The sequence below is a fragment of the Aulonocara stuartgranti genome, assembly GCF_965226115.1.
Source record: "Aulonocara stuartgranti genome assembly, chromosome: 17".
Classification (NCBI taxonomy): domain Eukaryota; kingdom Metazoa; phylum Chordata; class Actinopteri; order Cichliformes; family Cichlidae; genus Aulonocara; species Aulonocara stuartgranti.
In genome coordinates this window covers 26,055,892-26,074,625 of record NC_138953.1, presented here as the reverse complement: position 1 = coordinate 26,074,625, position 18,734 = coordinate 26,055,892, and the positions used below count along the sequence as shown (strand labels likewise).

The 18,734-nt window shown below is 41.1% G+C and overlaps 1 protein-coding gene across 5 annotated transcripts in view; it reads right to left on the bottom strand.

Moving 5' to 3' along the window:
- sema3c (sema domain, immunoglobulin domain (Ig), short basic domain, secreted, (semaphorin) 3C) overlaps positions 1 to 17,051 on the bottom strand; it is a 44,236-nt gene extending 27,185 nt beyond the window's left edge. Inside the window, exons 1-2 of one of the 5 annotated variants that reach the window (XM_082510737.1) lie at positions 16,847 to 17,051; positions 12,637 to 12,812 (exon numbers count right to left, since the gene is read on the bottom strand). In XM_082510737.1, coding sequence (XP_082366863.1) covers positions 12,637 to 12,772 — 136 coding nt within the window. In that variant the 5' untranslated portion in view covers positions 12,773 to 12,812; positions 16,847 to 17,051. Of the gene's footprint in view, positions 1 to 12,636; positions 12,813 to 15,468; positions 15,625 to 16,846 lie in introns of those variants that run through there. The other 4 variants (XM_082510738.1, XM_082510741.1, XM_082510739.1 and 1 more) reach the window with 4 other exon arrangements.
- Between the last annotated feature and the right edge of the window lie 1,683 nt (positions 17,052 to 18,734).

Here is an 18,734-nt window from a genome sequence, read left to right as displayed (position 1 = left end):
TTCCCACGACTCTTCGCTCTCTACTCCAACTATGTTTAGGTAAATTGCCTTACATGGTTAATGTCTTGAAGTGAGAGAGCTGGGTATTTTTAAACATTGTATCATCCGAGTGAGAGCATCGTCTGGTGCCTAATGAAGAACAGGCACATGAACACGACAGTGTTTTTACCTGACTTATGAGACACCAAATTAGGAGGGAAGGTGTCCTGTCAAGAAGATTTGTGTTTAATGAAAGAAAAACTTTTAGGATCACGCTTCAAAGCAACCATAAGGATAGCATCGTAGATAGCATCACAGAGTGAGCTCTGTGCGGAGGTAATATTCTTCTAATGCTGAAAAGGCTAATGATGTTGCTCTGGCACAGTGCAAGCCACCAAGGGTGAAAGACTAATTAACAGCTAATTAAAAACAGGCAGGGTTCCAGATTATTTAAAAACAAAAACAAAACAACAACATTATATTAATCTCCTGAAATAGTTTCTTGGATGATATTCTAGAAAGACCTAAATATTCTTCAAGATCTTAGTTTTGTGGAGCATAAAAGTGGCAGCTGTATTTAAAACATGCAGCTCTTCACAATGGAGGGACTAAGTAGGGGTTTAGGTTTTACAGTCATACATTATAGCCTATCCAGGCAAGAATAATCTCAGTGGTTGAGTTAAACCTCAGTGGGTGGAAACTAAAGGATCAGTTATGTTAGTTGTGGCCTTTAAAAAGAGTAGAGGTGGCGAGGAGAAGAAGAAAGACAAGTATATGAAGTTTGGACAATCCAGGGTTATTATATTTAAACTAGCCATAACTAACAAAGACAAGATTTAACTGCTATAGAAGCTGATTTATTCAGGACAAAAGGTAATTTTCTTATGTGTGGCATGTCTGGTATGCTAACAAATGTGTTAGACTACCAATTTACCAATTTAGACTCCCCAATAAACCTAACCATGTCTTTGGACCGTGGGAGCTAGCCGGACTACATGGAAGCACAGAGAGAACATGGCAGCAAACACACACACAGAATCCACAACCCACCAGGAGGTTCAAACCCACAACCTCCATGGTATAAAAACAAGAATCCTAACTACTGCACCACCATGCCACCATTTATATCAGCATTCACATTTTTTGCTTAAGTAAGCTAATGTTAGCCAACATGTACAAATATGGTCTTATTTAACAAAACCACCAATAACAAACTAGTCTATGCTTACTAGGATTTTGGGAACATTTAACTGTATCCCACACTTTTTCTTTAAAAAAAATCAGAAGTTAAAAATTTCTAATACTGCTGAACAGTCGGAGTTTACATTGAAAGATTTAATAGTGTATTTTTTTTTATAAAGTCTGGAGAATATCTTTAACTTAACAATTTGAAATGTTACAAATCTTGATACAATTGACATCAAAACAAAGATTATTCGTAAAATAAAGGCAAATTAACTGAAAACCTAACCGGACCTCATCTAGTTCTCATATTTTCCAGTTGATTTTTTGAGTGCCTTCCCCATCTAATCGAAAATTATTTATTAATGTCTCCTGTGAAAACCAGGTTTGACCAATTTTTGACACTGCTTCAGTCTCACTGACACTAATAAGATGAAGAACTCCTGTTCTTTCTGACAGAACCTTTCCAGAACATTCCACAAAGAGAACGAATTGTTCGGACGGGCAGGGTCTCGGTAAAACAACTGTTTAATATTATGGTGAACTTTGTAGTGTTTTGTCAGTGGGGGGAAACGGGAGACTTTCATGTTCCCTCGTGAAGGTGGAAGACCAGTTAAGCCTGGTGCTGAGACGGGACGCAGCAGGGGTGTGTCACATGGATCCGGCCTATTCAGCTAGAGACAAACTGAAACCCTCTGGAGCCTGCATACCTTTGGATCCAGTATCTTCTCTGTGCTCTGCTTTCAATCTCATATAAACACACGAGTCACGCCTGCAGTGCTGCAGCGTTGTGGACCAGCATTTAAAGTTCAAATTGCCAGATGGTGCACCTGCTCTGTCAGGGAGAGAGGGCTGCTCTGAACAGTCAAGGATTTCCAGAGTCATTTAGTACATTCATTGGGACCCAGTGTTTACAGAATTAGCACCAGCTCATAACCTGTGTACGAGGCATCCGTAGACCTCCCAAGGACCCCTTCAGTCCACTGAGGCATTATATCAAGTTCTTTTTTTTTTTTTGACAACACGACTCTTCTTGTTTTAATCAAAACAGAAAACAGAAGTTGGAGGACAACTGCATTGTTTTCTATGTCCAAGATGACGAAATCCCCTGGATCACATGTGGTTCTTTTGTTGTGGTTTTATGGGCGTTCTTAGTTGTTGAGATCACACAAATGCTGAGAGGCAAGAGTGTCAAGACTGGTTGTTTACACAGTTACTGAAGCATGACCGAGACACTTGTTGGAGGTTCAAGGTTTACATTTTCTAACTGGTTTATGCACGAAAGACAGAATACATTGGAAGGATTGGGGAGCTGCATTTTTAAATATTTCTTGAAAAGGGCTAAGGGCGTGAACCACGCTTTTAATGATAAGAAATTAAAAAAAGCTGAATTAATGGGGATGATGAAATGGCTTTATCTTTTTTTTTGTTCTTGTTTTTTTTCTTTTCCTCTTAATCTGCAATGATGACACCAGCAAACAAAGACAGAGGAACTGGGTCTGGAAATACTGACAGCTGGTGGGTTTTCTATTATGTATGTAGGCAGGTGGGTTATGCACTTCCCCATGGATGTAACACCAGCCCCCTGTGTCCTGGCTATGACTTTGAGCTTTGACTCATAGTGCCCTATGGCCTAGATGGAAGACCAATTTTAATAGAATTCATCCTGATCGGTCGGATGGACAGTGGGGTTAGCGGAAAAGGAAAACTAGTGCCGGGAAAGCTGAGACTATCTCTGTGACATCTCTTTTTTTCATGAAGTGGCCTAGCAGAAGAAGACCCAACAAAAGGCTTTTGTTCAGTTGAGAAACCCCAGTAGTCCTCCAATATTAAACAACAGATTACTTCCTGGTCATCATATAAGCAGAAAATACTCTTCATGTATTGATAGATGAGGTTTAATGCATTACAATTAAAAGAAAAAAAACCTACATTAACTTAATTTTACTGCTTAACTTTATCTGTTTAAAAGAGAATTTGATTTTGCATCACCTTTAGAGAGTTAGTGGACTAAAACAAAGGTCTCCATTTTATTTTGAAACTCCATAAAGAATATGGCTCATATTTTTGGAGGTTCAAAAAAAAAAGGAGAACTTTGTTTCTTGCCAGAAGACTCCCCCACCCCTTTTCTTTGAAGGATATCTGAAACAACTACAAGCTGTGATCAGTGTGGCAGTTAATTCAGCCTCTTCTAAGCTGTGATTGTTCATGGGCACAGGGTCCAGTGCAATAACCAAGATAGGTATCCCACAGGGTAACGAAATGAACATCCCTTTTTCTGTGACTGGTGAAAAACGTAGAAGAAATAGAAAGAAAGTGTGTGTAAAATGAAGTGACCTGCCATTGTGTCCCTGTTGGTTGTATAGCAGCAATCAAAACCCAGAAGAGGAAGTTGTGCTGCACAATTCATTTTTTTTTCTTCTGTTGTCATTACATATCCAGGAGAGGAAATGTAACAGCCACCATGAATCTTCTCTCAGGTTTTAAATCCACAAGACTTTCCGATACAATTGCCCCCCAAAAGTGCGTGAGATATCAGATATGCGAGTTTTAAAGCAGTGACTCCAGAAGAAAACAATGCTTCTGGTTGCGGATAATAATACAAGAAGTGGTCTGTTGTAATGTGGCATCATAAAAATTAGAACTTCACAGTGGCTGGAAAATATGTGAGATGTTTATGAGAGAGGCATTTGTAATGTTGGACCGCCTGGTTTCAGATTTTAGGAGCTGGTGCCAACTCACTCAGCTGGTGTCGCTTCATGCAGCCTTAGGGATCTTCATCCAGTTTGATAGGAAATAGAAACAGCGTGGTGTCACGATTCATTTTAAAAGGAAGGCTGTAACTTGTTTGAGTCATCAGATAAGGGAGTTACGTCGTAAAAATCCATCGGCAGGTACTTTTATGTCCACACGACAAGGTGGTAAAATCAGCATGGGAGAACAATATCGGATTATTCTGTCAGGATGTTAGCTTAGTCTTTGTAGATCAGCTTTAATCAAACTGACTAGGTGTTTAGAGAGTTGAATTTTTTGATTAATGCTAATGTCTGAACATGAGCCAAAACATCCATCCACCTAATTAAACACACTTCAAGGTTGAACGGGTTGAACGGTGGGCCAATTACAAACCAACCTTAGTTTCTCTTATGCAAATCAGCCCTCATCAATTGGCTTTTTACCTGAAAGGCCAGTGTGAATATATTAACTCCATGCTAATGAGGCTTGCTTTCCATTTAGTTAAAGCAGAACCCGTTCTGTGGTTGTCAGGGGTAGCTGGTGGGAGGACCCCAATCACTCATCTTGATAAATATTGAAGCAGGGGCTTATACCGCCCCCTTTTCATTCATCTCTCCTCACAAGAAGAAGGAGTGGGTTTCATCATAGAGGCCTGACTTCAAACCTGGTGCCAAATGCCATTGCTCTTAGTCGGAACAATGCAAAGAGCTCTTGGGCTCACTTCTGGATGGCTGCACTCACCTAACACTGTGCTGACCAACTCACACATACTGGGTCTGCAAAAGACTTTATCCCGGCAACTGCCAAGCCTGTTTAGAAATAAAAAATGGCTGGTGCTGGAACATTCAGCCATCCATTTTCCTTGGGGATTTACCCGCTGATATACAGTAATGGCTGGTGGCATATACATATGGCAGAAGGGAAGTTAAAGTGTCGATCTAGTACAAGAAGACCACCCAGGACATCGTGTGCTGGCTGACAGAGTCGTCCGATTGTCTGTGTAACTGACATACTCCAAATTCCCAGGAAAGCTGCACTCAGCATGTGAACAGCACTCTCAGCCTTACTGTACTGCAACTGCTGGTCATGGACAAAAGCCCTATTGGAATTATATCTGCTGTGTGTCATTAATTTCCTGATTGTTGTCTGTCATCAGTTATCTACATCCAGACATTTTTAATGTGAATCACATGGCTGAACAGAGTGCGTGAGTTGAAATATATGCCTTCTCTCACACTGGCGTCCAAAAGCAGACACCATATCTAAACATGACATGCGAGATCGCAGCGTATTTTTCTCCCTTGGCTTTCTGCGTGTGTTTGTGTAGAGTGATGTCAACTGCTGGTGCGTGGTTGACCTGTTAAGGTGACAGCTAGTATTTCGAAGAGACGAAACTTGAGCTGATAAACTGTCCATCATCCGCCCTGCAAGCCAGCTAGCTTGCAATCCCAGTGCCTCAATTAGCATTTATGCAGCGTCCTCAGATGTCACCAACAGTCGATCCTTCACACAGAATCAACTCATGCAGTCGCCATGACTTTTAGCCTGTGACCTCTCACCTGCCCACATCAGGAGTCCCTAGTTACTTCTAGTGGACAGTAAATCTCTGAGCTTTTACTGTCAGGAAGGATCTTGTAGAGAGTCTCAGAGGGAGGGGAGGCCTGCAGGAGATATGGGTCAGAGGATTTTTAGAGCTGTTGTTTTTACAAGGCATATAGGAAAACCATCTTCAGCCACATTCAAGATTGAAATTATATTATACACCAGGGCATAAAAAGTCATCTGGTCCTTAGCAAGTTCTAAAATAATTTAAATACAACCAAGGAAGAAGAAGATCCGCAGAAGCAATTGCTTATGCCTGTCCAGGTAGAAAAGTTTACTAGTCCATCTCTAAGCAGTTTGCAGCCAATCATTCTTCACAAGTAGAAAACATTCAAAATGGTTTACAGTCTTCCGAGAAGAGGAAGTCCCACTGAGGTCATCCTAACCTGAGTTTGTATAATGCTCAGAGAAACTGCAAGAAACCCAAGAGCTACATCTCAGACTCAACAGTTAGTATGTTAAAAGTTAACGTTCATGAAAGTACAATTAGAAGATGACTGAACAATGATGATCTTTTTGGAACGGTTGCCAAGTGAAAGCATCTTCTGTCTAAAAATAACATAGCAGCACATCTTAGGTTTGCAAAGCTGTATCTGAACAAACCACAAGATTTCTGGAACAACGTACTTTAACAGATGAGTCCAAAAAGGAGATATTTGGCAAGAATAGACAGAATCACATAAGGCAAAACGTAAACACAGGATCAGCAGCAAACATCTCAGACCAGCCATCAAGTACGGTGGTGAAGGAGTAATTATTTGGGCTTGTTAGAATACCAAAGTATTCTAGAGCCAAATGTGAGGTGATAAGTCCAACAGCTAAAACTGAGTCAAAACCAGGTCATGCAACAGGACATTGAACCTAAGCACAACAGCAAATTCACTAGCTGGGCCCATGTCCTCATTTTAGGTTTGACAGCGTTTTAGTAGGTAAAAGTGAATGCTTTGACATGAATTGAGGTGCGGTTTGGGGAAGGCCTCGAAGGGGACTGGCGATGGCTCCCGGGCGATGGCTCCCGGGCGATGGCTCCAGCCGGAAGGACCGTGTTTGGAGGCGTGGTCCTGCTCCTGAAATTCTGGTACATAATCTCCAATATACAACAGAATGGCCAAAAAAGAAAATCGTGTAGCAATGGCCCAGTCAGTCCAGAACTCAGTCTGATTGAAATGCTGTGGCAGGATGTTAAGAAAGATGTGCATAAACAAATGCTCGCAAACCCTGCTTCTGTATGTTGGCTTAATTTTTGTGAAATATATAATGACATGCTGCAATATGTCCTGTGCTGTTGCTCATTTAAATTTGTGTGCATTTAAATAATTTTAGAACCGGATGAGTACTAAATGATTTGTTTTGATGCATAAACACTTATCAGAAGAAATCATTGAGGGAATGAAGCAACTGGGTTGGTTCTGTTGTGCTGACTTAAAAAAATGACTGTTTAGGGGTTTCCAGTAAAGTAAAAATAATGCATCTTAAACCTTATTTCAGCATATGAATGTAGCCATTGTCCAATTCAATAAGGCGAGCTTACACTATACTACATACCTGAACAAGTGATGGAAGCAAACAAGCATAATCCTTTCATAAAATCGGATTACTGCTTTGTGTTAATGCCAATCTTTGACTAAAGAATTTTTCATAGACCTTGGCTCTCCCTAAAGAGACTCTGTCTTTGTTCGTATTGATGGCCATTGATTACCTTTCAACATGTTCCAGAGGGGCAATAATAAAACATTCAACAGGGTGTGCAAGGTCAGACTTGGAAACGGCTAAAAACAGGCGGAGGAAGGCAGAGAAAGGCCAGCTGACAGAGGAGCTGTCAAACATCTCACGGGCTGTCAGCCTCAAGCTGGAGCTCACCACATTCCCGAATACCCCTGAAGAAAATGTCACTCAGGCAATTTCATAGAGATCTAATGACACGCGTGTGGGTTTGTGTGAGAATGCATACATACACCCTTAAGAAATATGCCACACATATGCTGGTATTCATATATGCACCACTGACCTATAGCTATTTGTACCGTACCTCTCTGTGTTCTGACAGACTCATGCTTTGGCCTGTCATGAATTCCTCGCAACAACAGAGCATCACTGATTTTTCTTCATTACTCCAAAAAATGAAGACGCTAACGTGCAGGTGAAATGTGAAGCAGAGGCAGGAAAGCGGAGGCATGTTGGCGCGATGTCGCAGTCAAATACATCCTGTTCTGCTTCTGGCTACTTGTCAGCGTTGCCCTTTGACCCTTTGATCTTTTGTTGACCCCAAGAGAAAATGCACGCCATTATTCAGTCCGTGTCTGGTGTCTGTGCTGCTGAATGATCATGATGCTCACTTAACAGGTAAAAATCTTATAAAAGGTTTATCAAGAGTGGTTAAATCTCAGGCGAAAAAAGTTCATATTTAAAACATCACATGAGAGGTTAATGTACAGTAATATCATCTGGGTCAAGCAAGAAAAAGCCTTGGTTTTGAGGTATAGCTAAAAGGCTTGGAGACTGTGTCTCATAGCTGCATGCGGTTCAGAAAGCTGGAAAAGCACATAGCTTTAACAATGACTCATTGAAAAGTTTGCTACTTAAATGCAATCAAGTCAAAGAATGCACAATCAGGCACTTAACATTAGCACACACTCACTCACTCTGTTAGGTTTACTGACATGCACACGCTCACTCACACCATGTAAACATCCTCAACAGACAGCATGAACAGCACTATATCTGTATGAACAAATGGGGGGTGAGGGGATGCAGAAATGACTCATGAAAGGGAGCGTATCCGCACGTCGACGCCTGCTTCCTGATCTCTGTGCCTGGTTCTGGTTCAGGCCATGGCACGTGTGGCTCATACCAGTGCGATTTAACTGCAGACATCATTTTAATCAATCTGCCCTTGGTCTCAGCCAGGCTCTCAAACATGTGTGCACCAAAATCTACATTTAACACAAAAGCATACGGCCCATTCACTTTCAAATAAACATTGCTTCATGGCTTGACATTCCAAACGTATAGACTTGTAAGTTAATACTGTATTGAATATGGAAGTTTTCCAGAACAGCGGGAGACTGTTGATGAGGGTAAATGATCCCGATCGTAAACACAGACCGCTGCCCCATCTGCCTACCAGGGAGATAAATGAGCCGGAAAGACATTTGGCACCAGTTAGGCCAACCTCTGATACAGTAGCAGAACAAGTAAGCGGCACATTACTGAATAGTAGCTTATTTTAAATAACACATCTTACAGTTTCAAAGTTTATACAGCATAATAATGTCTCCCACAAGTATGCAGAAACCTATTTACAGTGCACCACCCAATATTTAAACCACGTTTTGAATCACAGGAGTATTTTAGTGTAGTAGTAGTATTTTGTGAGATACCCACAGCAAACCTATGTTGATTTGGTTTGGCTCAACCACGCAGCAGCCTCAGGGGTTGAAAAATTGAAGCGGACAAAAACAGTTGCTCTTGCGGCCACTTGAGGCTGACTCCAAAAGTGTGTCGTTCCCAGTAGACATCCATGCTAACGAGCCCAGATTTACAGCAGAAATTAACATGTTTTAGGCTGGTACAGAACATCTCTGTAGCTTTATAGGCAATTTCCTCCATAAAACCATGTCTGGTGTCTGTGCTGCTGAATGATCACGATGCTCACTTTATGTATGGGGCATTAAAAATGTATTAAAGCTTAAAGATATGGCTAAAGTTTGATCTTGCTCAGCATTCAGTTTTAGTAAATGAATGGATTTTAATTATAGGGTGGGAGTACCTCAGGAGGTAGATCACTGGCTTCGTGCCTAATATCCTTGGACAAGGTACTAACTCCAATTCCAAATTGCTCTTTAATGAATGTATCTGAATGTTAGACAGAAAGCACTTAAGCATAAAAAAGTGCTTGATTGAAAAAAGGTTGAGAATAGGTTGTTTGAGCGCTCTGGTAGAGTAGAAAAGCACTTTATATAAACTACGCAGTTTTCACTTCTCACTGTCCAGGGTTAATGTGGTGAAGGTGCATATTTAACTTTGTGGCTTGTTGAAAGGGCACTTTTACCTCCCAGTATCAAGCATTACTGCAGCTGCGGCCTCAAGGCACCGAGGCTTGGCTTCTTGAAAAGGTCTTAGAACTTAATGTCATGGATTGGAAACGAAAATCAATTTTAACTTTGTTCCGATGAGACCAAATCTATAGTAACAACACTGCAGACATTGATCTGAAAGTTGGAGGATTTCTTTGTCTGAGAGCAATTAAGTTTCTCCTCGAAATCTGTAGTCTCTCAGCATTTCAGCCTGATTCTGAAACAGCACATGCATCAAACATAGCATAAAGCAGGCCAAAATAAATGTTGAGAGAACAATAGATACTTAAAGCAAGTGAAGGGGAGTATAGCAATTATCTTTTATCACACTTGGTATCCCTAAATAGTTTTGCTATAAGCAAAGGAGGCCTCTGTTTATTATCCGCGGCACGGAATAGAAAAGCACCACTTGAGAGTTTATTATTTGGGTTAGCTGCATTTTTCACTGTTTATTATGCGTTTTTAATTGCGGTCTGGCTGCCTTCGCTTGAAGAGTGCAAGAGCAAAAGGAGAGCGGGAGAGAGGAATGTTGGAGACAGCAACTTCTCTGCAGGACGTGAGGCTACACCGGGAGTCCCACAAACCTGCCTTACCCCCGGATTGGATTTCAGCAGTGACACGAGGAGGAAAAGGGAAAGGGATATTCAAGTGTTGTGAAATGATCTATGTGCAGTTTAGCCACTGGTTTATTTTTTTTGTTTAGTTTGCTCCAGCTCACAGTAATTAACTGGTCCTCACATCTGGGAGCAGAAGAATCCAGACTGAATGACTGACCTTTTAAACACCCAGCAGGTGCCAAAACACCTGTGCTGTCCTCCCCGCTGGGACACCAGTCTCCTATACATCTTCCATGACTCTTCATTTATCTTTCTGGCTGCTTTGGACTGAGCACATACTGCCTGACTTGTTCCTCCCCCGTGTTTTTGTAAAAAATGAGCCTCCACCTTGCTCTCTGTAAGACCCTCCTTGCATCTGGTGTTCAGCCATGCCAAACTTTCTTCCAGCAACCAAGAGTTCAAAATGCTTTCTGAGTCAAAAACACAGCTGTTTACTTTTGACTTGGTGTTACTGTTACTTGACTTACTCTTACTGACACTCTGAGATGACTGCTTTTGACCAAAACCTTCCATGTTGTTATTCTTTGGATCAAAATCCTATTTTTAATGTATTACTGGCAAACACCTTGATCCTCTGCACTCCCAGTGAACCTATATTAAGTGCATTGTCTCAGACAGGGCTGCTCTTTGTAAAGTCAGTGTCACAACTGCTCAAGCACTTGAGTACTGCAGAGAATGTCCCCCAATTCCAGGCATATTTGTAAAGAGCAGCGATACACAGAGACTAAAGGTAAAAGTAGGACACTGGACACTTTTTAGCACAGCTTTTTCACATATTGTTGGGAGACTGCGACTGATCTACTCTGGTTCATTTACGCTAACATAAATGACACACAGGGCATACTTGTGCCAGTGTAAGCAGGAAACAGATGGTTGCTTGCTAATAGAAAATACTACAGAGCAAGGATGGCAAAAGCAAAAAGAGTTTTTTTGCTTGGAACTAGGTAACACAAGGATATAAGGCAGTTATAGCAGGGGAAAACATAGCTTGGAAGCTGTTACAGACAAAATATGGCAGCATATTAGAGGAGCACCCACAGAAAAATGGTAAAAAAAAATGCTATGTGAGCCCAGCTTTAATGACCCTTCAGGACTCGATTAGGCCATGAACACAGGTGTCCAATTGCATCACATGTGAATATTATACAGATAAGCACTCATCAAAGATCAAGTCCTGAGCTGGTTTAGGAATTAATGTGCTTCAGATAGCGTGCTTGAAACTCTCCATTTATGGTCCTCCCTGTAGTGAAAAACTCTTTCACTAAGCAAAACAAATCTAATCTAATCCACACGTAGAAAGAGACTCAATCATTCAAGGCAGACTGATTTTCAGCATGGCCACCTAAGACCTTTTTAGGTGGCTGTTTGGAAACAATAACGAGAAAAGAGTTGAATAAATAATGTGACCAAAGATACGAACGATAGCGATGTCAGCTTTTTTGCTGTCATTAGTTTGGGCTTTTTTTTCTTAAAGATGGCAGTCACATTTAACAACTCAGAGGTTGCAGAGCAGAGACAGTCTGGATCTGGACCACAGACTGGTTCATTTATTTGGAATGAAGCAATAAGCAAAAGGAAAAAACATGAAACCATAAAAGGGAAAGAAATAGAGAAGAAGAAATGAGAATGAAAGAGGAGGAAACTGAACTTTGAAGAGTGTGTTTCTGGGCCAAAACTGGGAAAAATCTAGAAAAAGGGAACAAAATAAAACTACACCTGCTTTAGACTTACACTGCGAGGCTGCAGTCACTATTTGAGTGCAGAAACCTTGCTGATGGACAGCCTCAGCTGCTCTGTGCTGCCTAATCCACATCGAGAGGTACTGAAAGGTGATCAAACGTATCCTTCGGCTCCTGCACACTATCCCTCTATTGCAAAAAGGTTACGGCACCACTAGCTCAGGGGTATGAGTGATCCACTATCCCTTCCATGGATACACGCAAACATGCAGACAGACACATGCACAAAAATCAAACCTCCCCATCCAACCAAAAGAGAATTCAAGAATCCCCAAAATAATCTGTGTCCAGAGAAATAAATGAATAAAACAGGAGAATCAAAACCAGAGGCAGCAACAATGCCCACATGCCCACAGCACAGAGTGGTATGATTAAAGTTTAACTAGGAACAGATACAGGGTAGCTCTGACAGGCGGTGCCACCTCCTCCCTTTGGTAGACACACAGGAAGACAATGGATAGACAAGGACTGTCCACAGATGGAAATTTAAGGCCTGGGGCATATTGGATTATATAGAAGAAAAGGTTTCAAACTCTGATCCATCAAACAAGAATAAACAACTAAATAAATCCTCTAGCATAGTTGCTAAAGATCCCAGGTGAGTCCTATTCCACTCTGTTATAATGTACAGACTTAGCATCAGTTTAGCTTCATCACACCAGAAGATAATCATTACAATTAAGTTGATGAGTATTTTTTTCTTACCTTCAAAGGAAAGGAAGACTCTTGGCAGAGGCTGCGGGAGGCTGGAGACCCCGGTGCAGAGGAAAGAGAGAGCCAGGAAGGAAAACGCCATGGCTGACACCAGAGGTGGCCTGGCCAACCCCTCCGGCCTGCCCATAACTGCACCACTCAGGAACCAAAGCCAGTCACCACTGCTGCTGGAGAGAGGTTTTGGAGAGAAAATAGTGAATTCTGAGAACACGTTTCCTCATACTTCTTCAGGTTAACGACATTCATGTGCCACCACAGGTATTGTAACAAAAATGGCTTATGTACCACAAAAATACCTAAGATATGTCTCAAATGATGTCCTGGTTCAATATAGAGTTAGCATTTTCTTCACATACTATTTTAAGTAGGATTTACCAGGTCAATCATAGTGCATATTCACATATAATCATTAGGAATAAAACACTTTTCATTGTGGTAACTGGGGGGAGGCTTCTGAAGAACATTGCAATTAACCTTTGATGTAGCAAGTTAAAGGTTAGCAAGTTATCCACAAGGTCATATGCAATAAAGATTTACAAAACTATGTGCACTTTCGGCAAACTTTGTGGAAGTGGAAACCACCATGCAAGGACCAGGAAAATTCTTAATAGCTATCCATAGAAAATGTAAATCATTTGGCTTTTTTGCAACACATGGAAAAATTGTTGCTAGAAGGTTACTAGAAAGTTAGTACTACTTAAGAAATTGACTGAAACCACTGGTGGACATGTTCATCAATACAGTAGCTGTGGATGACTGTTGCTCCAGTGGTAAAGCTAGTTGGTCAGTGGCTTGATCACTGATTCCTCCAGTCGGTGTGCTGAAGTATTCTTGGACAAGATACTGAACCTTAAGTTGCCCCTGATGCATTAATTGGAGTACAAGTGTGTTTGTGAATGTTAGAAAGCACTTATGAATGTGTTGCATGATTATTTGTATGATTTTGGTGAATGGGAGTTTAGCAATGTTACCAAAATGTTGCTGGAGGTCTTGTTTTAGCTCTGGTTTGGCATTCATTAATTCCTGACAGAGACATTTGGCTCATTAACCAGCAAACATACAAGTAGCTGAGGCCTTGAAATGATTTATAGCTTTATCTATCTGAGATTCGGTATGCATTATGGGTTTATGCACAACAGAGAGTTAGTTGATGGCTTATTTCAAGCAGTAAATTTCAAAATGGAACTGATTTGACGTATAGGTTACATAGCAGTGCAGCATCAAACTTTGTGACAACCAGTGAAGCCATTAAATTGAATGTAGTCAATTTAATGGCTCTTAATCTTCAGCTTAATGCAGCCCAATTACAGTGACTATATATGACATATGAAGACTGGTTAATTGGTACCACCCAGTGGGATCAAGATTTGAAATGTGATTTTTTTTTTAAATGATGACAACACCCTACAGCATACAGCACACTGCTAGTTTCAACAGCTAATGCATCAGTTTCACTGATCTAGAAATGCTGAGTTACAGAGAGAAGCACTGAACAAACAACACTGAGTAAAGAAAGAGATAAAAAACAACAACATGTCAGTTAAATCCCATCATTGCTTTATCCTCGCAAATGTACGGCTCTTAAATATGGATGAGTGAAATCTGCACAAAAGAGCTGCTGGAGAAACTCTCGCCACAGCCTCTTCTCATTCCTTTTCCATAACGGGACAAGAGCAGCTCAATTATTGATAGAGGCAGGTACTGTACTGCCTGTGAGGCGCTAACTCCTGCAATGAAACACTCCGCTGCTGGAGAACGGCCGGGCTGTTTTTAACCACTCATTTGGCCGCTCCACCACCTGTGCTGTGCAAAACCACATCGCACTAGACATAAAACAAAAATGACCCTTTCACATGCAAAAACAAAATAAAAATTTCACAGACTAAATCTCTGATGTCATGCCTTATGGATGTGCAATAAAAAATTGATGGCCAAGAGATAAGAAAGCTGCAAGTTCGCTATGAAAATTTCAGTTTGGGGGTGTGGTGTACAAATAGGTTAAAATATGCGTGTGAGGTGGAGTGCAGCATGACTGATATACAGCTTAAGTGGAATTCTGGTGTTCAGGTGCATAAGGATAACATATGGAGGACTGCTGGGGGATGAGATGTCTTTGGCTGCACTTGAGAGAAATAAACCAGCACGGGGCATTACCAGACGGCCCCAGCTGCTGTAACTGCAGCCCTTCTCCTGCTGCATCATCCACACAGCCTCACACATGCACGCACACCCTCCCCTTCAAGCTCAGGCATTCACACAACTTGCCCTGCTCTGGCTTCCGTCCCCAAAAGATCTGGTCCCTGAAAAAACTGGTCAGTTTGTACATAAAGTCCGATGTGCTGCAATTCTGGAATATTGCACAGTGAGATTTCCACCTTCGTCATAATACAATTACAGCAGTTTTTGCAAATCCTCCAAGTCTTAGAATATCGAGTATAAAATGAAACAGTTAAGTTTGTGCTAAAAGCAGAACATTGGTAAAATTACTTAAGTCTAAAGACTCAAGACTTTGCAGCATGCTGTCTTTTTCATTTATAGCTTTAGACTTCATCAGGTCAAATATCAAACTTGAATATTTTTCACAGCGTTCCAGCTTTAGGTAAGTTTTCCTTTAGGTATGACTTGAATGTTTATAAGTATACAGATGGTGCAAAAATGGTGCAAAAACATTTTGTACCAAACCTTGTCCATGTGCCATCTTTCATAAAAAAAGCATACTACAGTTGATATTTTAGAAAGCAAGATCCTTGAAAATAAAATTTAGAGACAACCCTAATTTTTTAAGTGAGAACTACATTTCCCCATATTTTTAGGTGGACTGACCTTTTGAGCTGCCAAGCTTCCACACCTACCACTCCCTGCTCCCTTCAGAGAGTTGGTGATCTCCCCACGGAGAGGCTCTGGTATAGAAATGTTGGTCTCACAGCTGCTAAACTCATCCTCAAGGGAGTCTCATGTGCATACTGTGATATCCCCAAGCGGTTGTGTTCCGACACTTTGCTATGCCACACTAAATACATGAATGAGCTCACTCTCCCTCACACTCAAGGAGCACTGTAACGCTCCCCTCGACGAAAGGGTTTCACAGTAAAGGATGTTTTCCTATTTGTTGCCATGAACAAAAATAATAAATTCTGCAATTAATTTCTCTGAGCTCTTCGGACGAGAAATTCCAGGGCGTCAGTGTGCCAGGAAATCTCTGTAACACCAATTAAATGTCTTCTCACAAAGCAGGTCAGTGAAGTGAGCGAATAGTTACATTTCCAGTGAGGTGTAACGATTATTGTGTTTATTGTGCTCATTGCTTGGCTGGCAGCCTAATGAATTTTCCATTTTGCCATTTTGGAGGCTCAAAAACTAATATTGATGAAAGTGGAAAACTGCATGGATTATCGCTCCCATCTGCTCCTATTAATGCTTTAAACACATGAACCCAAATCAGCTGTGAGACGAGTGGGGACGAGTCCTCCCGGTTGGAATCAATTTGGCATTTTGATCAATACAGGAAAAATTAAAATCACAATGATAAAGAAGTTTTGTCCTAGCAGGACGGTGTGCGTTCATACCACACCCTGTCATTCGGTTGTCAGCAGCTCTATTACAGCCACACATTCCCCTGCACACATGACCAGCAGGCACAGCTAAAAGTGTATATTTCAACTCTTAAACTTCACACAAGCACATTGACCAAGATTAATCTTCTGATTTCAAACCCTGTGACTGACCACAACTTTTTTTTAAAGCTCTAAATAAAGAATCTATATAGTTATAGACAGATGCTGGTGGAGACTTAAACCAAAGATTTAAGCCTTTTTAGATGAACGAGGAACTAAAAAATGTTCATAAAGTCATGTTTTCCATTTTACTGGCTGCAGCGTAATAACCAGCCACAGTGTATTTAAAAGGAATTGTTCACCAAGCACATGAGTGGAAAATAAAGCATGACACAGAAGTCTGATGTAATACCACACATGATCTCAGAGAAGCACCAAGTCATAGAGTTTACTTGCAGCTTTTTTTTAAACTAATTCTCACTGGTGGGACTCTGCACCTGTTAGCCTGCTGCCTACCACCTCCTCTCTGCATCCACTGCGAGATCCACTCCACTGCATAAAAAGTACAGTGTGGTACAGGCAGTACAGGCAGGTAAACCTTCTACCTTTAGAAAAAGGAACACATCAGACCTTTGCCAGTGACTCACCTCTCAGGAGCTTCCTCCGATGCTGGTCCAAGTTTCGGAAGGCAGGATCGTATTTCTCGCCTGTTTCTAGTATCCTGTAATAACACCAAAGAAGAAAAATGCTGCTATTCCATCTAAGTGCTCAGAGAGCAGACTTGACTGAGAGAGCACAGGAGAGAGGAGAGGAGAGGAGAGGAGAGAGGGAGGAGAACGAAAAGACAGAGAGAGCGGGTGTCCTATTACACACTCTTCACTGAAGTCCCCCCTCCTCCTCCTCCTCTTCCTCCTCCCCACCCCTCCATTCCACGATCGTCCTCCCTCTCTCCGTTAACTAGACAGCAAACAGATCACATGCGCAGCTTAAAACATCAGAGAGGCAGAGGACGTTTACCTCACCACAGTAAGAGGGTGAAGCCCGAAAAGGTCAGGCACACTCACATCACAAACAGATTGCATTGCTTTTAATCTGTGGGTGATCCACTAGTTAGATTGCCTCCAGTGATACCAACGAAATCAGATGTTTTCTGCTCCTTTCCACTTTTATGGGCCTTTTTTGTTTTCCACTGGGAAACAAACTATTTTAATTACTGGGTACTTGAAACTTTGCAAATCAAATAATCGTCAGATAAGAAGCATTTTCTCTCTGAAGATGGTTCAAATATGAACTACAGTCATGCTCACCACTATGCATGACATCACTAAAGTCAGGTGATGTCTGTGTAGTCAGCTGTTATGTTAAATATGACCCACATTGCCCAATAAGTATAGCAATAGTATTGATGGTCTCTTTTAGCACTTGCCTGAAAGTGATGGGAACATATTGAGTTTGCAGATCATGAACAGAATTATGACCATGAACGAAAGAAACTGTGGGATTTTTAGAAAGATCTCAACATCAATAAAGATTTCACTTTGTTTTTACTAAATTTAAGGGGTTTTCATCTAATCTGGACATCAGGGGAACACCTATAAGCCAATATAAGTGCCATGCTTCAGAAGAGCATTGCCACCCTCTGAGCAAACTGACTATCTTGGATGAAAAAGAAAGAATATTACTTTGTTTTTTTCCATCAAAGTCTTTGAAAAGACAAAGAGCAGTATAAAAGTGATATTTTTCTCTTACCCTTGTTATTTATCCGGTACACAAATATGATTCACAACAGGCATGAAAACAGAACCACTCTAAAGTGTGCAGATGACTCTTGTTATTGTTAGTCCAGCTCCAGGATAATGAGACCAGCCACGGCCTGTCATTGATTACTGTGTTAAATATCACGATCTTCAGTTAAACATATATGACAAGAGATATGATCACTGATTCTTAGAAAATATACTCATACACAAGATTAAATCATTAATGGAAAGATGTTAGGGGAATGTTCTCACATTTAGAAATCTCTTAACTCCAAACTGAACTGAACAAACGGTGCAGCTGTGCATAAAAAAAGGCACCAATGTCTGTTGAGTTTGAGGAAACTTTCCAAAATCCACATTGATAATTTTATTTCGAGTCTGTTTTATTCTCTTCCTTGGTTCCATGGTTTGGATACATATCTGTAAAGAACAAAAGCAGATTAAATCAACTTGTTAAATGGTTAAAAGAGGCCACAGCTGAGCCCAGCGTCCCCGAGTACCAGACAGTCACAGCAGTAGGCTGGCTCTATTATATTTGATCACTCGCACTTTTCACACTGAGCTCCAGTTTCCAGCCTTTCAGTCCCAAAGTTCAGAACAACAAGGTTTAAAAACAGCTTTGTTCCAGATTCTCCATTATTATTTATTAATTTTTATTCCTCACTATGTTGCGTATGCTTGTCTGTTGTCTGTGTTTGTGTTGAAAAAGTGCACGTCAGGATGGATGACTCATTTTACTGCAGACCAGATGTACCAGCGGGTGCAAATAAAGTAA